General features: G+C 32.8%; 3 protein-coding genes across 8 annotated transcripts; 2 read left to right on the top strand and 1 right to left on the bottom strand.

The window, feature by feature from the left end:
- The first annotated feature begins 6,786 nt into the window (after positions 1-6,786).
- Positions 6,787-13,756, top strand: LOC107427782 (pentatricopeptide repeat-containing protein At1g10910, chloroplastic). The gene is made up of 10 exons (XM_016038169.4): positions 6,787-7,174; positions 8,052-8,136; positions 8,362-8,625; positions 9,116-9,418; positions 9,786-9,890; positions 10,164-10,263; positions 10,812-11,131; positions 11,469-11,645; positions 11,727-11,855; positions 12,756-13,756. The coding sequence occupies exons 1-10, from the start codon at positions 6,897-6,899 to the stop codon at positions 12,984-12,986; spliced, it is 1,992 nt and encodes a 663-aa protein (XP_015893655.2). The 5' UTR covers positions 6,787-6,896; the 3' UTR covers positions 12,987-13,756.
- LOC107427774 (probable 3-hydroxyisobutyrate dehydrogenase-like 3, mitochondrial) lies at positions 13,541-15,090 on the bottom strand. The gene has a single exon (XM_016038157.4). It carries the CDS (start codon positions 14,939-14,941, stop codon positions 14,021-14,023), a length of 921 nt encoding a protein of 306 aa, XP_015893643.2. The 5' UTR covers positions 14,942-15,090; the 3' UTR covers positions 13,541-14,020.
- A 2,092-nt stretch (positions 15,091-17,182) lies between these two features.
- On the top strand, positions 17,183-23,091 carry LOC107427773 (histidinol dehydrogenase, chloroplastic). 6 transcript variants are annotated; one of them, XM_016038152.4, is made up of 15 exons: positions 17,183-17,364; positions 18,190-18,359; positions 18,447-18,568; positions 18,690-18,742; positions 18,963-19,035; positions 19,185-19,286; positions 19,404-19,505; positions 19,624-19,695; positions 19,779-19,841; positions 19,951-19,992; positions 20,460-20,519; positions 20,649-20,759; positions 21,662-21,832; positions 22,064-22,154; positions 22,538-23,091. In XM_016038152.4, the coding sequence occupies exons 2-15, from the start codon at positions 18,233-18,235 to the stop codon at positions 22,819-22,821; spliced, it is 1,473 nt and encodes a 490-aa protein (XP_015893638.2). In that variant the 5' UTR covers positions 17,183-17,364; positions 18,190-18,232; the 3' UTR covers positions 22,822-23,091. The 6 variants fall into 6 exon arrangements, with proteins under 6 accessions (XP_015893638.2, XP_015893637.2, XP_060667505.1 ...); XM_016038151.4 differs by having other exon boundaries at positions 17,184-17,364; positions 18,230-18,359; XM_060811522.1 differs by lacking the exon at positions 17,183-17,364 and adding an exon at positions 17,403-17,422 and having other exon boundaries at positions 18,230-18,359.
- Positions 23,092-23,371: the final 280 nt, after the last annotated feature.

Raw genomic sequence — 23,371 nt, 5'->3', positions numbered from 1 at the left:
TCTCTTACACCAGAAACAAACATCCAAATGGGATTGGGGCATAAAGGGAAAGTAGATCCCTTTGACCACACTTTTCAAACACTCGTGCCCTTCCTCTTCCTGTTTCCCCTTTGTATGCTTTTGACCCCTCTCTCTCTCTCTCTCTCTAGAGCATTTAATGATTGGTAAATGGGATTGGTGCATAAAGAGAAAGTAGCTCCCTTTGACCACTTTTTCAAACCCTCATGCCCTCAGTAAAAGGGGACTGCACTGAATGAGTATGAGAAATTGGTCCAGCTCTTTTGTTGTGTCTCTTTGCATCTTTTGTGTATGTATGATATGACAAAACAGAATATTTTGGGTAAAGCATGCTTGTTGCTCGTATAATGTTTATACCTACTCTTTGGGAACCTAAGGTAAAAAGGAAGTTCATTATAGTTTCTGTAAATTGGTCAGCTTCCAAATTTCAGGTGGAATTGGTCCAGAAAATAAGTTTCCTTTTCCTTTGATGCTAAAATGTATTAAGTATGTTAATTTTACTTAACGCAAGGTATCTAAAGTATTCTGAAACAGTATAGCTAACAAAGTCAAACCACGCTGTGTCAAGCTGCCAACCTGCTTAAAAATAGACAGTGAGTTGACCAGCTACATATCTCAACTATATCAAACTATAAGTGGAGCAGGCTTGTTTCTAGTATCATAACATAAATACACATATTTTCAGGATTTTTTTTTCCTTTTTGAACTTTCTTTTAAACTAAGGAGATTGTAATACAAGTCTCATTGAGTTTCAAATTTGTAATAAACAGGTCAAAAGAGATTGATCAACGATTAGTGATCGGAAAAGGAAAAGATGCTTTGAAGCTTTTCGATGAAATGGATGCTTATGGAGTAAAACCCAATTCAGTGACTTTCACCAGTTTGCTTTCGGCTTGTTGCCATGGTGGACTTGTTGAAGAAGGCCTCCATTTTTTTTTTTTTTTGCTATTTTATTTCTTCTTCTTCTTCAATCTGCTAATACATATTTGTAGAAAAAATTTCTCCTTCTTCATTCTTCATCCTCATCCTTCTTCTTCTCCTTCCATCTGCCATTGTTTTTTTTCTGCAATTTTATTTCTTCTTCCATATGTACAATGCTTAGTGTACAGTCATGTCAAATTTATACATTTGTTAATGTTGGACTTGTCCTTCTATGCGTAGGCTGTGAATGCTGATTCTGTATCGGAGTTGAGTGAACTTGGAAATCAATTAGCCAACAAAAGCCGTTATCTAAAGTTGAGGTATGCAGCTATCTACCTACAGATATGATTGTCAATGTATTTCTAACATATTTTTCTTTCTCTTTTTAACATTCATTGATTAGACTGTTCTGTTTTTTTTTTATGTTATTAGTTGACTGCAATTTATCCTTTGAATGCATTGCTTTTAAATTTAATATGGAAAATAAAAATAAGTGTAGCCACATCATGCTAGAGAAACAGAGAAAGATAAAATTAGATCTAGAAATCTTTTGTTTATCTAAGATAAATACATCCTGTAACATTATTATTTATATCTTAATAATCCATCCAAATAATGAAAAATTTGTATGATGTTCTAAAAAACGTATCATCCAAATTTTCATTCATATAAATTATTGTAAAAATTCAATTAACATTTATTTTATTTATAATGTTCATTAATTTTTTGTTTTTTTAAAAGCATAAATATATATTTATCCCACAATTTCTAAGTATTTATATTTATAACATATGACCCCCTCCTGGGGACATTCCTAGCTCTGCTCTACACTGGCTTCAAAGACATGGGTACCATATTTTTATATTTTTGATTCCGAAAGCAAGGTGTATGAATTATCCTTAGTGAATAATAGCAGCTGGAAAATCTGTTTTGTATTTTAAAATCTCTAGATAACATTAATGATCAAAAAACAAAGGCAGATAATATAATTATAAAGTGAGGTCTGTGAGTGAATATAGTTTTCTAGCTGCATAATATACATTCTTTCACCAATGTTTTCAAACAAATCATATGGGATATGATAACCTTATATGTGAAGAATAAACTGTAGTTTCTTCCGTGGATTATGCATATATATGTTCCTTGTTTAATATGTTAGTTCTGGATCGATGCTATTTGGCCAGACAAATATTTTCTTTTTTTTTTTAGCTTGGTGACTATTAATTCTTCCACATTCAATCTAATAGCATCAATGTTAATTTTATACTAGCCATATATATTATACAACATACTGCTCCTACGATCACTTCTTTCCTTATCTCTTTCTCCCCAATCTCGGTGCTTCACATCTTTCCTCTTTCTATCCTTCTCTTTTAATTTGTCCTCCCCTTTTGAATCGAATTTGTTTTCTCCAACAGCCTCATGTGCTTCCACATGATCCCTTTCCTCGGTGGTTAAGCATTCCTTGGCATTGAAATGGAGATTATTTTTTTTAGCCAAAAATTAAAAAAAATTTATTAGTTCTTTGATTAATGTTCATCTGTCATTTTGATTAATGTAATATATTTATTTGAATATTTAGTTGTACTCGGGATTATTACTTTTACTATAATTATTTGAAGTCTTACTAATTTTCATCCAAGATATATTTGTTTTGTTTTTATTTTTTTTTATTTTTTCTTTTTTGTAGTGAATATGGATCGAAGAAAATTAGCTGCATTATTGATGCTTCCAAATGATAAGGCATTAGAATATTTTTGTACATGCTTTATAGTTGTCGGGTTTATGTACATGTATGTAGCAATGCGATTGAGAAATGATAGAGGTGTTAGGAATCGAATAAATAGGACTGCAGAGTTGCGTTCGTCTTTTGTAACTAGTTTGTTGGACAATGATGTTAACTGTATTAGTCAACTTAGGATGGATAGGAGAACATTTGGTATTTTATGTCAGTTATTACGCCATGATGTATATGTTAAAAGAGATGGTACTGTTACATTGGAAGAGCAAGTGTGCATATTTTTGCATATAATTGCTCATCATACAAAGAACCGTACAATTATCACTAGATTCAATAGATCGGGGGAAACAGTTAGTAGATATTTCAATTCAGTGTTGAATGGAGTGTTACGTTTACATGGGACATTGTTGAGGCATCCTGAACCTGTGTCAGATAATTGTTCGGATGATAGATGGAAAATATTTAAGGTATGTTAATCAATTAGTTTGGTTACTTTATTTAATTCGTAGATATATGTGGCAATATCTTATGTAACTAATTTTGTTTGTGACATAGAATTGTTTGGGAGCATTAGATGGAACTTATATTAAGGTTAATGTACCCGAAATCAATAAGCTGAGATATCGAACCAGGAAGGGTGAGATAGCCACAAATGTCTTAGGTGTATGTAACCCAAATATGGAATTTATATTTGTATTACCTGGTTGGGAAGGTTCCGCTTCAGACTCAAGAGTACTTCAAGATGCATTAAGTAGGCCAAATGGATTAAAAGTACCCACCGGTAAGAGCAATCCTTAAAGTTAATATTGTAGTGGACTAACATTACGTTATATAATAGGAGCCATTTTTCTGTGTTAGGTTATTATTATTTAGTGGATGCTGGTTACACTAACGATGAAGGATTTCTTGCACCATATAGGGGAACAAGATATCACCTTTCCGAATGGAGAGATGGTTGTGCACCTGCAAATCATGAAGAGTATTTCAATATGAAGCATGCATCTGCTAGAAATATAATAGAAAGATGTTTTGGGGTTCTAAAAATGCGATGGGCAATTTTAAGAAGTCCATCGTTCTATCCAATTTCAACCCAAATTAAGATAATTACTGCATGTTGTTTGATACATAATTTTATTAGGAGAGAAATGGCACTTGATCCTGGAGAAGCTGAGTTTGATATGAGTAACGATGCTGACATAAGTGGGGATGAAGATATTATAGGATCAATTGGTTCTTCGGATCAATGGACTAATTTGAGAAATGAGTTAGCTAGGCATATGTTTGATGAGTGGAGAAGTCGTCGTGGTTAATAGTTGATTGTTATGATTTATATAATTTTGTAACTGTTTAATGTTATGGTGTTTGTTACATCTTTTGTATGAAGACTAAATTATATTAAATATAACATATGACATTTTTATTATTTGTTATTAAATTCATATTTTTTATGGTATTTTTGGAATCATGGAATTTTTACATAAATAGCAATGGAAGCTGGAGATAGCAGTAACGATAATAGGGGTGGTGACTCTAGGCGTACATGGACTCAACGAGAGGAAGAAGCTTTACTGATTATCTTAGATGAAGCTGTAGCTAGTGGGCAACGTTGTGATACAGGGTCATTTAAGCCCGGCACACTTACTATGATTGAGAGGCGACTATCTGATCTGTGTCCTAATTCGAGACTGTGAGTCAATCCACATATTGAGTCGAAGATGAGAAAGTGGAAGAAGCAATATGGTATAATATATGACATGCTGAACAAAAGTGGATTTGGATGGAATGACTCTCTTAAATGTGTGGAGGTTGACAGTGAAGAAGTTTGGCAAGCATATGTGCAGGTTTTGAATATTATTTGAAAATATATGTTAATTTCAATTTTAGTTTGTTATCTAGCATTTATTTTTTCTTAGCTAAACGTTGGCTTTTTGTATTTTAGAGTACCCCAAGTGCAAAAGGTTGGAGAGGAAAATCTTTTCCTATTTATGAGAAGCTTGCTAATATTTTTGGGAAGGATCGGGCAACCGGACATGGAGCACAAACTCCAATTGATATGATAAATGAAATAAATCTGGACACTGCAAATGAACCAATTGATAATGTCGATTCTCCAATGTCTGTGAATCGAGGAGGTAGTGAACCATCTACACAAGTCCAAGCAAGAGGTAAACGAAAATCTAGATCGAAGGACGATGACATTATAGCCGGGTTAGGCAATGCAGCAGAGAAATTATTTGATAAATTGGCTGCAAAGTTGGAAAAATCTGAGGCTTATTATCCACAATATTTAGCTATGGAGCTTAACAGGTTAGGATTTGAGGCCAGTGATAACCTCAAAATCTCTAAGGCAATTAGATCGGATCCATCGAATATAGAGGTTTTTAAGGTTATTAAAACGGATGCGGGGAAGATTGCATTTGCTCGTGACTTTTTGGATAACTAATTTAGTAAAGTAGTGGACTATATATTTCTGTTTATGTATGGGAGGATGATAATTATGAACAATTAAGTTTGAAACTTATGAACTTGTTGTATGGTGGTGGATGTTTGTTTCTAAATTTGCATGTAAGGATAATTTTATGATTATGTGTTATGTTTTAGAATATTCATATGCGCATGATTGAGTTGATTTATTGATTTTTTAATTGTATTACTATATTATATTATAATGTATTCTTATATGCAGGAATATTAAATGGCAAAGAAAAGAGTTTATGTTGTGTTTAAAGGTAGAGAACCAGGGATATATAATTCTTGGCCTGAATGTCATCAACAAGTGCAAGGATTTAGAGATAATTTATATCAAGCATATAATACAACCCAAGAAACTGAAATTGCATATGTTGAGTATGTAGAACAACGGATGCGGAATCGTAATGACATAAATCTAATACGAAATACCACCGCACATACACATGCTCAATTGAACAATGAATGGCGTAATGGTTTTATAGTAGGTTTTTTATTTGGATTGCTATCAACAAGTGTATTTACTTATTTGTTTTATAAGTAAATTATCCTTGTAAAATCCAATATATTTATATTTATGTAGTATTTGTTATTTGAATTGCTACATGTGAAATCTATATACATATACGTATAATTTGGATATGGATATTCTTATATTATCGACAAATTCTTAATTACATATACTGTTAATTATTTCTTTATTTGTGAATAATTGTTATTTATGATTTACCATACTAAAATTTTATTTTTATTGGTTTTGGAAACAATATATTTATGTAATTTATGGGTTGAAAAAATATTCAATTGTCTTATGCATACCATTAAAATATATTTATTTTTAATTAATTGTTATTTATGGCATACTATGTTTTAAGTTAATTTTAAGCTATTTCTAAAGTTATATATTAATATTATTTGTGGGTGTATACAACAAATTTTGTATATTTTGCATGTATATATAAATATATAAATATATAAATGTACAACTTTAATTAGATGTAATAATTTTTTTTTCATATAAATTTAACTTTTAAAATTTTTATTTTTTTAAATTAAAAATATAATTACAAAATAGTCCTATCCAGTCCGATTCGACACCAAAGATAGTATAATTAGTCCATCATTCAGTCTGGAACTATACCAAACATAGTACTGCACTAATTATCCTATCTGATCCTGTCCGATTCTGTCCGATCCGGACCTATCCAGCGTATCAAACGCCCCCTTAGTTTATCCCAAATAATAATAATAATAATAATAAAAAGAAAAAGGAAAAAAATTCTAATAGCCGTAGAATATATATTGTTTATTTGAGAACGATACAGGTTCATGGTTCAACTTTTACAATTTCAAGCATAGAATACCCATTTACTGGTGCAGGTTCATAGTTTTGTTAAAAAAAAGAAAAAAAAAATTAAGAAAATAATAGTTAAGATTTTACCTAATTACAAGATAATTCCAATAGTTTTAAGATACCAATTCAAAGAGTTTATTATTATTATTATTATTATTATTGTTGTTGTTGTTATTTTTTCCAATAATTGAATGAGTTAATTTCTTCTTCTTTTTTTTTTTTTTCAACTTATTATTATTTTCATGGGTCGTAATAAGAAATACATTTGAATAATTTAGTCAGAGAAAATATTTAGATAGATAAACGAAAAACCTCTGTTATACCCTTATCTTCCATATTTGAAAAACAACAACTTTTTGTTCTTCTATCAAATGCTCTAAAGAGAAAACGAAAATGGAGGTGTCCGTACTCGGCGCCGGCTTGCAGAATTCTCTGGCCCACCCTTTATCCCTATCATTTCCGTTCATATCTTCTGCAAATCCTTTAACAGCAAGAGCATTGAGTTCTCAAACCAATTGTCCAACCACTCTTTCTGTCAAAGAGCCCCACAACGAACCAGTCACCAATGGCAAAGTTACTATTCACAAGCACCATTCCAAGCCCTACTTAGCTAGGCAGTCTGCCATTCTTGAAGTTCAGCAGTGCTCTGATTTGGGCTCAGCTCTCTCAAGGTTTTTTTTTTTTTTTTTTTTAACGACTAGTGAACTGAAATAGTACGACTTTTTACATGGATTGTTCGTATTGCAACCAATCTTATGTGTTCTTGAACTTCAACAGTCCTTCGATTTGGGCTCGGCTCTTTCAACTTTGTTTTTTTTGGTTCTTTTCAGCATTGACCCCGTAATTATTTTGATTTGTTTGTGTGAAATTCTTTCTCTTTTTTGTCAGTTTCATCTGTGCTTGATTAATTTTGTTGGGTTTTCTCATTGACCCATGTATTTCCTGTGCAAATTTTGTTTTTGTTGCATTTTCTTACTGACCCCTGAATTTTGAACTGAAATCATCTGGGTTTGTAAATTTAGCAGAGTTTAATGGTTATAGATTTTTTGTTTGGGTTGAAAATTTCCTATTGGCGACCAATTTATAGGTGGTAAGAAGTCTATGCTATTTTTGATAGTTTTCAAGGCTTTCTTTATGTCGTAGAATTCCCTCCATGAACCTTAAGTGAATGGAAGTATTTTTTTCCTTGTTGCTTCTTCTTTCTTTCCTTGTCTAATCTTTCTCAAGTTGCTTAGCAAATAGTATGTAATCTTCATGTATAAAGGTCATATATGAGTAACTTTGTAAAAATAAATAGAGCACAATTGCTATATTATATCCATGCATCTTCTAGTAGCATGAAAATTTCATTGACCTTATTTTTCATAGAGCAGAAAAAATTCTTTACACAGAATCATTTAAATAATTTTTCTATTTTACACCCTCATTAGGGTTACCTTGTCTCCTTTATGATCTTGTGAATACTTTGTTGCTCTAGTCCAGAAACTATTGTTTAACAGGACGAAGCAGCTAATGCAGTTATCACCCACTTAATATATCATTATGCAGATTAGGAGGTACTTTGAAGGTGCAAGACTTGAATGCCATATTACGCCAATTTGGGATGCTAAAGAGATGGAATGATCTTTCCCAGGTGCTACAACTTTAAAAGATACAAATACATGCATACACTTTTCACAGAGAACCCAAAAATTTTGTTAATAAATAACGGTAATTTAGTTGGGAACATGTCTAGTAATCTAATAATTTTTTTGAGTTTATGATTTTTTGTTCTATTGAATATTGATAATGTTAATTATATTTTTAAGTAATATATTTTTTTTAGAAAAAAAAAATAATTAATAGTTTATTTTTGCAGCTCTTTGAATGGATGCAACAAAATGGGAAGATTAGTGTATCATCCTATAGCAGCTATATAAAGTTCATGGGCAAGAGCCTCAATCCTGTGAAGGCGCTGGAAATATATAATAGCATTCAAGATGAATCAGCCAAAAGGAATGTTTTCATCTGCAATTCCGTTCTAAGTAGTTTGGTCCGGAGTGGCAAGTTTGATAGCAGCATTAAGTTGTTTAATCAAATGAAGCAGGGTGGTTTAGCACCGGATGTTGTTACATATAGTACGGTATGCCATTTTACTTATTGTGCAATATTTTAGTTTATCATGCGAGCAGAATAAGTTGTGTATCTTAAACCACCAGAATACATATTATGTTAGGAGACTTATTAAACAATTCAAGTTAAAGTTCAGCATAGATCATACTAATGATAATCCAAATTTAAAAATTTTGTAAGCTCATTTCATCTCAGGATTAAGCAGTTTCAGTCCATTTTGTTTTCACAGTTTATCTTTCTTTCCAGTAACATTTTATGGTTAAGCTTTGTTAATTTCCTTAAGAGAAAAATATTTTCGTTACAATTTTCTGTCCAAAATAAAAAATAAAAAAGATTCTTTTCTTTCAATTATTTAAAAAAAAAAAAATGAAAGAAAGAAAGAAAGAAAGAAGAAGAAGAAAATCCCCGATAAGCTTTTCTTTATTTACTGAGAAAAAAAGGTTGTTCTGTATATAGTTATTCAAAAGACCTTTAATTTAATAAAATTATTTGGTGTTCAGCTTCTTGCAGGCTGCATCAAAGACAAACATGGTTATTCAAAGGCTTTAGAATTTATTGAAGAATTGCACCAAAATGGGCTGTCCATGGATACGGTACTTTATGGAACACTTCTAGCTATTTGTGCTTCAAATAATAAACTGGAAGAAGCAGAAAGCTATTTTAACCAGATGAAGGATGAAGGTCATTTGCCAAATGAATTCCATTATAGCTCTTTGCTAAATGCTTACTCAATACATGGAGATTACAAGAAGGCTCATGATCTGGTTCAAGATATGAAATCTGCAGGGTTAGTACCAAATAAGGTTTGTTTTCATGTTTACTTGCAATCATGTATCGATATTTCTCCAAAACTTTATATTCATATTTGGTTTTGCTAGTGATATGTTCAAGTTTATTGGCAGTTTTGCATTTGTGGTTTTAAGGTTATGCATTTTGATGTTTGATCCAGACATCATTGAGCATATAACTTGGAATTGTTCCATTTTTAGCCATTCAAAAAAATCTCACATTTTAAACTCCATTTTGATATGTAGCCTTTTTTGTTCTTGTGTTATATAAGGTAGTATGTCTAAGGCTTCTCAGCATATATGCTTATTTATCTAATCTTAGGTAGCTTTCATTTCTTTTTGTGATGCTGTTTCATAAAATTCACACTGCAAATGGTTGCAGGTGATTTTGACTACTTTATTAAAGGTATATGTCAAAGGAGGCTTGTTTGAAAAGTCAAGAGAATTATTAAGTGAATTGGAAACTATGGGCTATGCTCAAGATGAGGTAACTCATATCTTAGCCATGAAGTATTATGTTTTTAAGTTCCAAATAACATTCAAATTTTTTCAATGTAAGTTTTTGTTCAAGGATATATATTAATATTGACGAAGTATACTTGTTCTTTTCTAACTTCAATGGCACATTTTTTTTTTTTGTCACACAATTTTACAGTTATTTTAGGGGGTAAAATAATGTTGAGTGTAATTTAGTTATGCTTCATATACAACTTTGCCAACTTCTGTACTTTTGTAGCTTAGAATGTGAATCTGTTTGCAGATGCCATACTGCTTATTGATGGATGCACTTGCTAAAGCTGGGCATTTGCATGAGGCTAAATCAGTTTTTGATGAAATGAAGGAGAAATGCATTAAGTCTGGTGTGTTTTCTGACAGAGAATAAAGCCTTAATGCTAGATTCCTCAAGTTATTAAATAATGAGTTGTTTTCTTAGCAAGCATGTGTAAGTTTTGTATCAAGCCAAATTTATAAGTTTTTGTTCTTATTCTGTGTTTCTAATTAAACATTTCATGAAATTATGAATTTATTTATTTATGTTGAAGTTGACCTGACAAGCGCAATAAATATTTTTCCTTTGCATGCTTGATCTTATTCTTGTTGTAATGGTTTATGATTCTCTTTTCTTTGGTTAATAGTGCATAGGCTATATTTGCTGTAAAGAAAATGTACATGCACATAATTTGCATCCATCCTATGTCTATATGGCTCTTCAGAAATAGCAAACTAGTACTTGAGTCCTTCAACGGTTACTTTAGTAACGGACTTCATACAATCACCATAAATAATTATATGAAGGCATAATTCATGGTGTTTTAGTGTTTGTGGCATGATATATGATGCTAGTAGAAGCGGAGTATACCATCTTTCATGCTGCCTCTAACGTTACAGATCATATTCCCCTGGGCAGATGGGTATTCATATAGTATCATGATTTCTGCATTTTGCCGAGATGGGCTACTGGAAGAGGCAAAGCAATTGGCGAAGGACTTTGAAACAACATATGACAAATATGACTTGGTTATGTTGAATACCATGATTTGTGCTTACTGCAGAGCAGGTGAAATGGAGAGTGTAATGGGAATGTTAAAGAAAATGGATGAATTAGCAATCAGTCCTGATTATAATACCTTTCATATCCTAATAAAATATTTCTGCAAGGAGAAGTTGTATCTGCTTGCTTACAGAACCATGGAGGACATGCATAAAAAAGGCTACCAAGTGGAAGAGGTATTATGTTATTTTCATTTACCTTTTCTTTATTAAAATATCCTTTGAATGGTTATGTTAATTTAGTCTGCTCCTTCGCCACCGAAAAAAGAGTATCTGAAGAGCAAGTGGAAGCTTTAGTAGAACTAATGGGTTGCGAAGCATTGCAATATTTCTTGTTGGTTATCTATATGATTTTACCTGCTCAAGGGGTTTGTAATAATCAATATGAGGATATGCTATAAATTGTAGTGCTATTTGGTAAAACTCTTTTGAGGAAAGGACAATAATTGTGTATGCATTAATTTTTACTGGTAAATTGTTTGTACCTTCTTCATGATATTTATTTATTGTACAGGAAATATGTTCCTCCTTAATATTTAAACTTGGTAAGATAAGGGCGAGCTCAGAAGCATTTTCTGTTTACAATATGTTGAGATATAGCAAACGCACAATGTGCAAGGCCCTTCATGAGAAGATTCTCCACATTCTAATAGCAGGACGACTGTTCAAAGAGGCTTATGTAGTAGTCAAGGTTTGCCACAATGTTTTTGAAGATTATGAATTCGCTTTAATCTATATTGTGACTGATTGTGTAAATTTTTTTTATGGTCAGGACAATGGGGATTTGATTTCTAAACCTGCTATAATGAAATTTGCAACTGCATATATGAAGTTTGGAAACATCAACTTGATAAACGATGTTGTGAAACTCATCCATGGTTTTGGCTGCAAGATTGATCAGGTAAACAATCATGGGTCTTGATGATTTACCTCCAGAAGTAAGATGGACTTTTATGTCTAATAAGCATACTGTCTGAGTTCAGATGTTTGGCATGCATGTTGAATACCATTAGAAAACAGGACACCTTTGGTAGCGTGGCTAGCCACTGTAAAGAGTTAACCATGTTGACCAGATTTGACCTACCTATATTAGATCCAAGTTAGTTATTTTTGTGAAGAATGAGATCCAGGTCTAGGTCTTAATTCAGTTCTCTGTTTTAATTATTTTATCTAGAATTTAGTGAAGAAACATGTTAAATGATGAACCTTCATCTGCTAACAAAATATACCATTAATTAACATCCCCTTTCACAATTCAAAGAAGAACAATGCATTCAAATCATGGAACAGTTTGGTTCCCCTCATAGAATTTCCATCATCGCAAAACCTTTCTGAAGAAAATTCTCAAAGTTGTTGCCTTTCCCATAAAATGTCTTAGAACTGTGATGAAAAGTATGTCTTTCATGCTAGAACAGAGACAAAACACATGTAAGGGTCTAGAATTTGATCAGAAAAATAGATACGTAAGAGGGTAGTATTGCCATACAAAATTCCCCATATGAGAAGGGGTCTTCTCCTTCAGGCTAACAGCTATGCCTCCAATGCGGCAAGCGTTTAATGTTTTCTTGATATTCTTGTTACTCAGAATACCTTTTTCTTCTCGCTCCCAACTTTCCTGTTGTTAAGACAGATTAAAAATATCCCATAAAATGCTCCACTGATGAGCTAACTCTTTCAGCCTCGCTCTTTTACCTGTTGTTTTGCCATTTGTTAAGTTTCCATAGAACATGCATATCCACGTGCTGTTCTCTGTCTTCTAATTCTATTTTTGATGACTCATTGGTCTTGATCCGTTTCTCAGGGTTTATTTCAGAAGGCAGTATCACGATATATTATGAAACCTGAAAAGAAGGAATTGCTTCTTCAATTGCTACAATGGATGCCAAGTCATGGATATGTGGTTGATTCTTCAACAAGAAACCTAATGCTGAAGAACTCACATTTGTTCGGTCGACATTTTATTCCTGAGATACTGTCCAAGCACCATATGATTTTAACATCATCAAAATCTGAAAAGAGGAAAGGAAAATGAATTTCAAACTACGCAGTGTTTACTGTTTAGAGGAAAGGTTTTGCCGTGGCTTAACCCACTTAAGCGTAGAGCCCTCAATTTGTTCCTAGGGTTTAATATAACATTATCTTTCTCAATTTTTCATCAATTGGTGAATCAAAACCCATATAGTGTATACTGTTTTAGCTTTAGCCTAATGCTCAGTGGTAAGATTAAACAGTGTAAATTCTTTGACCTTGAAAACCTGTAACCTGACGCTGATACCATTTCAAATTGTAAAGTAGTCAATTGTGCATAATTGAAGTATTTTTGTCGGTGAAGCTCTAGTTGGTGCGAATGTTAAGCTTAATAACCAATTTTGCTGGCTGTGCACATGACTTTTGTATCTGATAATCTCCTGATATGATAATGCTACTTTCTTTTGCATAGCGGTGTATAGAATCTTATCAATTAAAAATTTATCTTCCATTTTCCCCTTTAATACCATACAAAGACGATTATACACAAATACAACCAAATTACCTTTTTTCCCCCTTTCCTCCATGTTTTTCATTCATCAAAATCTCACAAGTATGTATGCTGCAAACCAATTCCTCCATGTCCAAAGTGAATGGTAAAACAATTGTTCACATTACTACATGAAATTATAAACCAATGACCCTTCAAATACTATTTTGTTAACACACTCCGAATGTAGACAATAGAACTGTATGTAACCGGTCAATGCCAACTAAAGAAGATTCTGTACACAGTATCCTTTCATTTAATACAAACAACACAAAGGACAAACACTCTATTCTTGCACACCGCTCGGCCACACTACACGTTATCAGACCCTCTTCATCCCAATCCAACAACAGCCATCAAAATCCCATTTCATTTCCCATTGTCCCTCTCTAAAAAGAGTGAACAAACCCTGTGCATCCCAAAGCCTTTTACTGAAGAACTCCTTTGTAGGGACAAAATCAAATTGTCGCAGCAAAGAAAAAAGATAACCTTTAGCAATGAAAAGGACACAAAATTTGTCTACCTGCCATCTTGCTCTAAATCCAATCTCATTTACCATTGAGCCTCTCTATAACAGTAATCAGACCCTGAGTGCCAAGCTTACCATCACCATTGGCCACCATTGCTGAAAACAACTGCTTAGACAATGAAGCCCCAGGCATTACAACAACCTTCCCATCATCTTCTTCCTCCACAACATCAACCCCCATTCCCAAATCCTTCACCATATACTCTGTAAACCCACCTGCTCTAAAATCCCTCCCAATAATTCTCTCCCCAAACAACTCCATCACCTTGGACCCAGCAGCTCCACCTCGAATTGCCTCCACAAACTGCTTCACATCCAGCCCTGCTTTCTCAGCGAACACCAAGCCTTCACTCAATCCCAACAGGTTCGCACCCACAACCACCTGGTTCGCTATCTTGCAGCTCTGCCCACAACCTGCTCGACCCATGTACGTAGCTTTTCCCATCACTTCGAACAGCGGCGACAGCCATTCGACCACGCCGGAATCGCCTGCAGCTAAAATGGCCAGTTTTCCTTCCCTGGCGCCAATATCGCCGCCGGAGACCGGAGCGTCGACGGACCAGCAGTTCGTCTCACGGGCCGAGGCGAAGATCTCGCGTGCTAAGGCGGGATGGCTGGTTGTCATGTCGACGGTGACGGAGTTGGGTTTGAGGCCGGCGAGGACGCCGGTGGGACCGAGGACGACGGATTTGACGTCCGATGGGTGTCCGACCATAGTGAAAACGACGTCGGCAAGCTGGGCGAGTTCGAGTGGTGAAGAGGCGAGTACAACGCCTTGGGATTGTAGAGGGAGGGTTTTGGATGGGGTTCGGGAGAAGACGGTGACTGAGTAACCGGCGGCAAGAAGACGACCGGCCATGGCTGCACCCATTACGCCGGTGCCGATCCAGCCGATTCGGGTTCGGGTCGGATTGATGGGGTTCGGGTATGGAGTCCCCATTGTGGTAAAGCGAAGCAAAAAGGGGTTGGTTTTTGCGTGAGTGACTCTGAGCGCGAGAGGAGAGACAGTGGCAGGTGAATATAGAATGAAAATGGTGATGGAATTATAAACAGAAGTCTATCACGTAGTTTTTCGGCACATTGATAGATTAAGGAAATTTTTTTATTATTATTTCTATTTAATTGAATAAAATTTTCTGTTAAAAAAAAAAAAGCAAATTTTTAAAACAAAATATTTAAAAGAAAAAAAAAAAAACCTGTACAATAGAAAAAAGTGAGTTAAAACTATTATTTATAAACATTTTATTCTCATTTTTTAAAATACATTTTTACTTTTAAAATTGTGAAACTTTTGTGTATTCTAGTTTAAAAATTAAAAATCTCCTTTATATTTGCTTCTAAATTCTTGATTTAGTTTTAATTATATAACTTTTTAATCACTGCAAAACCTTCCTAAAGAAAATACTCAAGGTTGTTGTCTTGGCCATAGATTGTCTTACAAATGTGATGAAAATGGTTATGGAATTTAAAACAGAAATCTATTATGTGGGTTCCGTTTGTTTTGACACATTCATTTATTAGGGAAATATTTTTATTATTCCTAATTAAACTGGATAAAATTTTCTTTTAAAAAAGTAAAAATTTTTAAAACGAAATATTTGAAAAAATAAATAAATTGTACAAAATTATACAAAATTATCATTGAAATGTTAAGATATTTTTTGTAAGTTAATTGTAAAACTAATATATTTATATATATATATATATGTATAATTATATACATATCCATATAGGAGAATTCTCCTGTGAGAATGTTCGGATGGTTTTGTTATTGAAACTTTACTTTTTAGTTTTTGGATTATTTCAAAGGTTGAATCTAAAATTAATTTTAGTGATTTTGTTATAGAAAAATCACTTATTTGGCTAAAAAAATACCAATTAAATAATTTTTTAAAAATCATTGGAAGTTATTCTTGAGAATCATTTCCAAATAGACGTTAAATCTGTCAAGGATTTTTTGGCACATAGATTTATTAAGGAAATATTTTTTATTTTCCAACCAATTTAATAAAATTTTGTGTGAAAAAATAAATTTTTTAAAATGAAATATTCGAAAGAAAAAAAAAATCAACTAAAGTGAGTTTAAATTATTATTTACAAAGATTGTTATTATATCTTTTAAAAATTAATTACATTTTAACTGTAGAATTATTATTATTATTTTTTTAAACTCTAGTAAATAGTGGTGGATCCATAAATTTCGTTCAAAGGGCATCATTATATAATGAAAGATATTTTTTTTAAAGCAATCGCTGTTTTAGCTTAATAATTATTTATGAAAAATTTTCATCTATATGAATTGTAGATTTTAAATTATGATTTATTTATTATAACTTGGAGTTAAGCTGATCTAAGCATTTTTTTTTTTTTTCCTTCGCTTATAAGGACCTTTAACTTTAAAGAAAATTTAAGGGGGAAAAAAAAAAAAAGCTAACTGAATAAATAAAAAAAGAGATTTTAATCACATAGACACCAATAAAAAGATAGAAATATTTAGTATGAGTAATCTTTAAACAACTTCACTTATTTCCCATGGAATCCTAACTAATAAAAAGGAAAATAATAATTTTCAAAAGAAAAATACTGATAAATATAAAAAATAATACATATTTCTAAAAAGAAACAAAATGTACATTGTTTAATTTTCTGAGAATTGTTTAATTTTTGAAGAGGCACTACCTATTATCTTCACAATTTTTTTTTAAAAAAACAAATATGTATACATTTTTTTTGGTAAAAGAAAAAATAAATTGAGGGGTCCGAGACTAGATCCTCCTACGAGTAAAGTTAAAACATTTTTCGTTTCACATTGATTCTAAATTATTATTTTCTTATCAATTTCATTGGATTATACAACTTCTTAATAAATCTAACAAAATTTACCATCTTACATTATATAAAATTTCAATTATAAAATTATATAAACTCTTTTGAATTATAAGCTTTTAACATATTAATTCAGTGGCAAAATTTTTACTTTAATAAGAACAAAAATAAAATAGAATAAACAAAAATCCTATGACAGTTACATCTAAATTGTTAATTCATCAAATTCATAAAAAGAAGCTAATTTAGAAACCAATGAGCGAAAAGTTTTGTAATTTATTAGATTTTTTTAGAACAATATGGAAAAGATTTTTTAGTAAAAATTAATAAATAAAGAAAAAGAAAAAAGAAAAAAAGAAAAAAAAGAAAAAAGAGAAATAGAAAGGCTAAAAATAACCCTCGCATCCACTGCTCCGAAGAATTTTAAGTGTTAGGTTGTATTCCGACGACTCGCCGTTTTGGTCTGTTTTGGTCTCTGTAGCTCTGAATTTTACTCAGCAAACTCAATAAAGATTGTAGCTTTGGCATGTTAATAAGGTCTGCTTCATCTCCTTTTCAACTCATTCATTTCTTCCTTGTTTTCCTGAAATTTCCAGTTGGGTTTTCTTGATGCATTCTTAGTTTGTTTGTTTGTTTTTTTTCTTTCTTTTTTTTTTAAATTAAAAAAATAAAAGAAATTGTATTCAAAACTCATTGCCCACTCTCTCTACAACACCGGGGCTCTCTGTGTTTCTCTTTCGAGCTCCTCAAGTTCCCTTTGACTTGAAGTCCACTTGGAGTTCAACTCTGTGGGGGGACTGGCTTGAGTTTGTTAGTCTATCGATGCTCCAAATGTATTTGTCATTTATTTGTTTACTTATTTTTTAATTCTTATGAATTATGGTTGTTTAATTTTGATGGGATTTTTGTGAATTTTGCTTTGGTTTTGTTTCATGATTTTTTAGTTGAAAATTGATTTGGTTTTTGTACTGAATATTAATTTTCTTGGTAATATGCTGTGAATTTTGTTTGGTTGTGAGAAAGAGAAAGAACTTGAGGGAGACTGAGCCAGGATAAAAATTGTTCTTTTTTTATTTTTGTTGGTTTTCTCTTGCTGATTGTGAGATTAAACAGAGTAAGAGAGAGAATGAAAGAGAGTGATTATTGCATCATTTTGTTTATTTTTTATTTTTTATTTTTAATGTCTTTTAAGTATCTGAAAAAGTGCTACCTCTTAACATTGCCATTTAGCCATAAAACCGCAAACACACTCAGCATCTTGAATAAATAAGTGCTGCTCTTCAAATATTTATTTTTTATTTTGAATTTAATTTTGTTTTTATTTATGGTAATAATTAACTAAGAAAGAACAAAATATTGTAGTTGTTGGCATTCATTCTGATTTTGAGTCACTTGACTGAAGGCTATGACGAACTGTCAGCTTCTGTCTTTCAACTTGAGCAGCTCTTTGGTCAAACCAAACGATTCCCTAAAATTTCGAATAACAGGTGCCTCAAGAACTGCAGTTTTCCCATCTCACTATTTTTCACAAGGTACAACTGCAAAAATATTTTGTCATCAATTCAATGTATGTATATACTCTGATGTTGTGTTGGATGAAAGCTAATTGTTGTGTTTAGGATTCAGTTTGAAGGGAATAAGTTGCTCGATGAAGTCTTATAGATTATCTGAACTTACATCTTTGGAGGTTGATAGCCTCAAAGCTCGTCCTCGTATAGATTTCTCTTCGATTTTCAGCACGGTCAGCCACCATTTTCTTTTAATGATACCTGAGTCTCTTTTACAAGTACCCAAAATTCATGTCTTTAGCTTTGTTTTTATGGATGAAGCAGTGATAACTTTTACTTGATATGGGGTTTCAGGTCAACCCCATTGTTGAAGATGTTCGCAAAAGAGGTGATGCTGCAGTGAAAGAGTAGGTGGCTCCTTATATTTTTTAATTTCTATATGGTTAATCTTTTGTTTTTGTCCGTTATGTCATTTATTCTATTGGTCTCTTTTTGTCTCCCAAGGTATAGAATAATCACTCCTTGTTCGCTGTCCAAAACTTTTGCAATGAGATAATATTTTCTTGTGTTATTGATGTTCTTAGATTTTATTAAAAAAAAATTTATCTCTTTCTTTCTGTTTTGTAGCTATACAGCGAAATTTGACAAGGTGAATCTGGATAGGATAGTTGTAAAGGTCTCTGATCTTCCAGATCCTGAGGTACTTCTCAGCTCTTATTCAAGATGTTGGTTAAGTCCAAAATGAGTAGTTCAGATTTCAGTTTTTAGTTAGTCAGTCTTTCGTAGATTTGGTTTCTTGTTTATGTGACTTTTCTAGTTGTTCAAAATTCAACTTTTGACTTGTTGCAGCTTGATCCTGCTGTTAGAGAAGCGTTTGATGTGGCTTATGATAATATATATGCATTTCACTTTGCCCAGAAGCCATCGGAGAGAAGCGTAGAGAACATGAAGGTATATTAATGCTGCTGCTTGGTTTTTCCTCTATGCTTGAGCATTTTATCATTTACAATCCTCTATGTATGAATCTTAAAGGGATATATATATATATATATGTTTTAAATTTTTTAGGGTGTCAAATGCAAACGAGTGGCAAGGGGCATTGCTTCTGTGGGTCTTTATGTTCCAGGAGGAACTGCAGTTTTACCCTCCACAGCTCTGATGCTTTCAGTTGTAAGTTTGTTAGATATATATGTAACTTCTGACGGTTCATGATCCTATGATCTTTAGCATGGTTATGAATTACTAGATCATAGGATTTAGTTGACGTTTACTTTATTCTGTATGGTAGCCTGCGAAGATCGCTGACTGTAAAACAGTTGTTCTTGCGACCCCACCAAGTCAAGATGGAAGCATATGCAAGGTTTTTGTTTACTTTGGATGATATAACTTATGAGGATATCAATGAATATGGTTATGATAATTTTTTTTTCCTTGTTTCGATAGGAAGTATTGTACTGTGCAAAGAAGGCTGGTGTGACTCACATCCTTCAAGCTGGAGGAGCTCAGGTTTAGTAAATATAAAAGCTTGCAAATCTTTGGTTACACACTAGAAGTAACACTTTGTTTCTTAAGTTTTCTTGCTGCTTTTGAACCGACTTTCCTTTTACCTTTGCAGGCTGTATCTGCTATGGCATGGGGTACGGAATCTTGTCCTAAGGTGTTCATTCCCCTTTGATTTACCATTATGCTATTTGTTATGATGATATACCGAATTTTTACATTGATCTTACTGCTTTTTGTATTTTGGATCTTAGCTGAATTTGTTAATTATATATTTTGTGAAATAATAAAGAAATTGAAGGAGCATTTCTTCCTTTTATTTTCTTTGGTACTCCCAAGGCATAATTGCATGCAGTGGCTTCACACTAAGTTGCACGTGGAATCTTTCTAGAACATGTCTATCTAGTCTGCTTCAATCACTTGCAGGCTTCCTGCATCATTATGGAATATGCTGTTTGCTTGCATTATCAATTAATTCTTAACTGAATTTGACAATAACCTGTGTCATACAACTCCTTTCGGATTTAATTTTAAAAGAATGTCGAAAGCCATCAGAAAAATGCACTCGTGAATCATAATTCTATTATAACTAATCTTCTTATTTATTCTTCAAACAACTTACAGGTTGAGAAAATCTTTGGCCCTGGTAATCAATATGTCACAGCTGCGAAAATGATTCTCCAAGTAGGTACTCTTTATTATTACAAGTTATTTGCATAGAATCAAACTATCGATTGTGTTTGAAAAAATAGAAAGAAATTAAGAGAACTCCAACTTCTGTTTCACTTTGTAATTTGACCATATACTCAACAGAACAGTGAAGCCATGGTTTCCATTGACATGCCTGCGGGGCCTTCGGAAGTTCTGGTCATTGCTGACAAATATGCCAGTCCTGTTCACATAGCTGCAGACTTACTTTCACAGGTGCTTGCTCATTCTGCCATTATTCTTTACGTTTCTGATGTATCCTTTTTGTAATGAAAGGTTGCAATTGTAGGTTGTGTCCATTATTATGTATTATTTATTGGTATGAAAAGTATTATAGTGAATTGTCAAAGACTCAGAGTATATAAGTAGTCTTTCATATTGATGGCTAAAGTGATGGGTCTTATTCTAGTTTATTAGAAACCATTATATCTTCAGCTCACATGGTTGTTCAGACTACAATTTAGATCTTAAAATCTGACATCCTCAGCTAATAGAAACCCAAGCCTCTGAAATTTCTATGTATTACTGTTGGGGGGGGAATTGGAAATCTTCTAGGTCGAGGATGGTTAATCTCCCCAGTCTGGATTGTGATTGTCTAGGATCCTGTGTAGCGACTTGTAAAATTGTTGAACAAGCAGGGTAAATATAAATTCCAAGTTTTTTTGTTTTTCGTGAAAATATGCAAATTACCACTGTATATGCTACTTGTTTGATATCTTTTTATGCATTATAGGGAATCCAAAAGTTTAGATTACATTTTGATGTTGAAGTCTTGAAAATCCAAATTACATTCTGAAGCAACTTGCTATACTTTAGATGCAGTAACTACTAAAATCTTTCTTCTTTTTTGGAACTTACTAGTATGAGCTTTAAGTTCAATATCTTATAATTTTCATTGCAAGGAAGTTCCTTTATATGAGTAGGAAAATGCTGTTGAAACACGAAAAAGAGAAAAAAGAGAGTAAAAGAAGACGGAATTCTATGCTTCTAGTTTAAAAGAAAATCATTTTTGAAGTTTTAATGTGATAGATCCCTTTATAATGCAGTGAAATGCTTTTGGTATTTGTTAAATGCTTGTGCTGTACCTGATGTGTTGATAAACTATATCACATTTTCAGGCTGAGCATGGCCCTGATAGTCAGGTTGTTCTTGTAATAGTTGGAGATGGTGTGGATTTTAAAGCCATAGAAGACGAACTGAACAAGCAGTGCCAAAGCCTTCCAAGGGGGGATTATGCCTCAAAAGCCCTGAGCCACAGCTTCACTGTATTTGCTAGTGATATGCTTGAGGTCTGTACTCCTATGGTCTGATGATTGTATCTTCAATATATATACATGTATATGATGAGTACCTATAATTTGAAATTCTGTAAGGAAATCACATGGGTATGATAAAATAATGTTCTGGGACATTGTAGCATGTTCTTGCAGTATATCATTTACTTTTGAAATATACGCCCTTATTTATTTGAGAAAGCTTTATAAAGTTTCTTTAACCAAACATAGTGATGGGCATTTCAGGCGGTCTCTTTTTCAAACTTATATGCTCCTGAGCATCTGATCATCAATGTCAAGGATGCAGAAAAATGGGAGGGTTTCATTGAAAATGCAGGTAAGTTATATTTGAGAGTATCCTATTTTTCTCTTTTTCTTGAAATTTGTTTTTCTTGCTTTCCATCTCTCTCAAGCATTGTATCTTTACAGATTTCACATCATGATAACATGCTATTAAGAATTAGATTCAGCAGTTGTTGAATCCCAAAACGCAAAGCCCTTCCATGCATTGCATGCTTTGCTCTGTAGAGCCGAATATGTACCTTCCACATGAGCATTCATCCAAATAAGGGGTTGGAAAAATTGCTGGAAAGAAACTTTTTTGTGTAGCATAATTCACTTATTGATGGTTCTTCAAAAGTTTATTACCCGTTTTCAACCCTTTGTCCCTAAAAGCAATGAAAGAAATCAAATCTAATCAATAATGTTAAATCTCTGTAGGTTCTGTGTTCATAGGGCAGTGGACACCAGAGAGTGTTGGAGACTATGCAAGCGGGACAAACCATGTACTCCCAACTTATGGTTATGCCCGGATGTATGGCGGTGTGTCTCTGGACTCTTTCCTTAAGTACATAACTGTGCAGTCATTGACAGAGGAAGGTCTGAGAAAGCTTGGTCCATATGTGGCAACAATGGCGGAAGTTGAAGGGCTAGAAGCTCACAAGAGAGCTGTAACCCTTAGACTCAAGGATATCGAAGCCAGACAAGTTGCGGGTACAAGGTGAATAAATTGATAATCATTCTCTCTTGCTCCACATCCGTTTTTCTTCCCGGAAAATGTATTTGATTCTAATGGAAAATACCAGAGCTACCAGAATGTCTATCTCGTTGCTTGTCAATGTGGAGTAAAACTAGGTATTGAAACATTTCTTGTCTGAAACAGTTAAGATCTTACCTTGTAAACTCGAATGAATGTTGTTTTTCTTTGTATTGCAAACTGTTTCATTCGGTTAAGACCAAGGCAAGTCTTTCAAATTGCATGGTGGTTTTCTCTATATGACAGTTATTAATAGAAGACAATCGATATTAATTAATAGATATTAATTAAGTTAAATAACGTGATAATTGAAATTTATATGAATAGAATACCCCTATTGCGATTTTGGAAATGATAGTTTGAAGGGAATTGTACCATATGCTTATGAATATATTTACAAAAATTTTGCGATCCAATAATAGATTATTTAAATATTTAGATAATGATATTTTGATATTAAAAAATATCAAAATTACACAGCTAATATTAAATTAACAAAACAAAGTTTTTTTTATTTA

Source organism: Ziziphus jujuba, chromosome 9, assembly GCF_031755915.1.
Source record: "Ziziphus jujuba cultivar Dongzao chromosome 9, ASM3175591v1".
In the NCBI taxonomy this organism is placed as follows: Eukaryota; Viridiplantae; Streptophyta; class Magnoliopsida; order Rosales; family Rhamnaceae; genus Ziziphus; species Ziziphus jujuba.
This window is presented reverse-complemented; position numbering and strand designations above follow the sequence as displayed.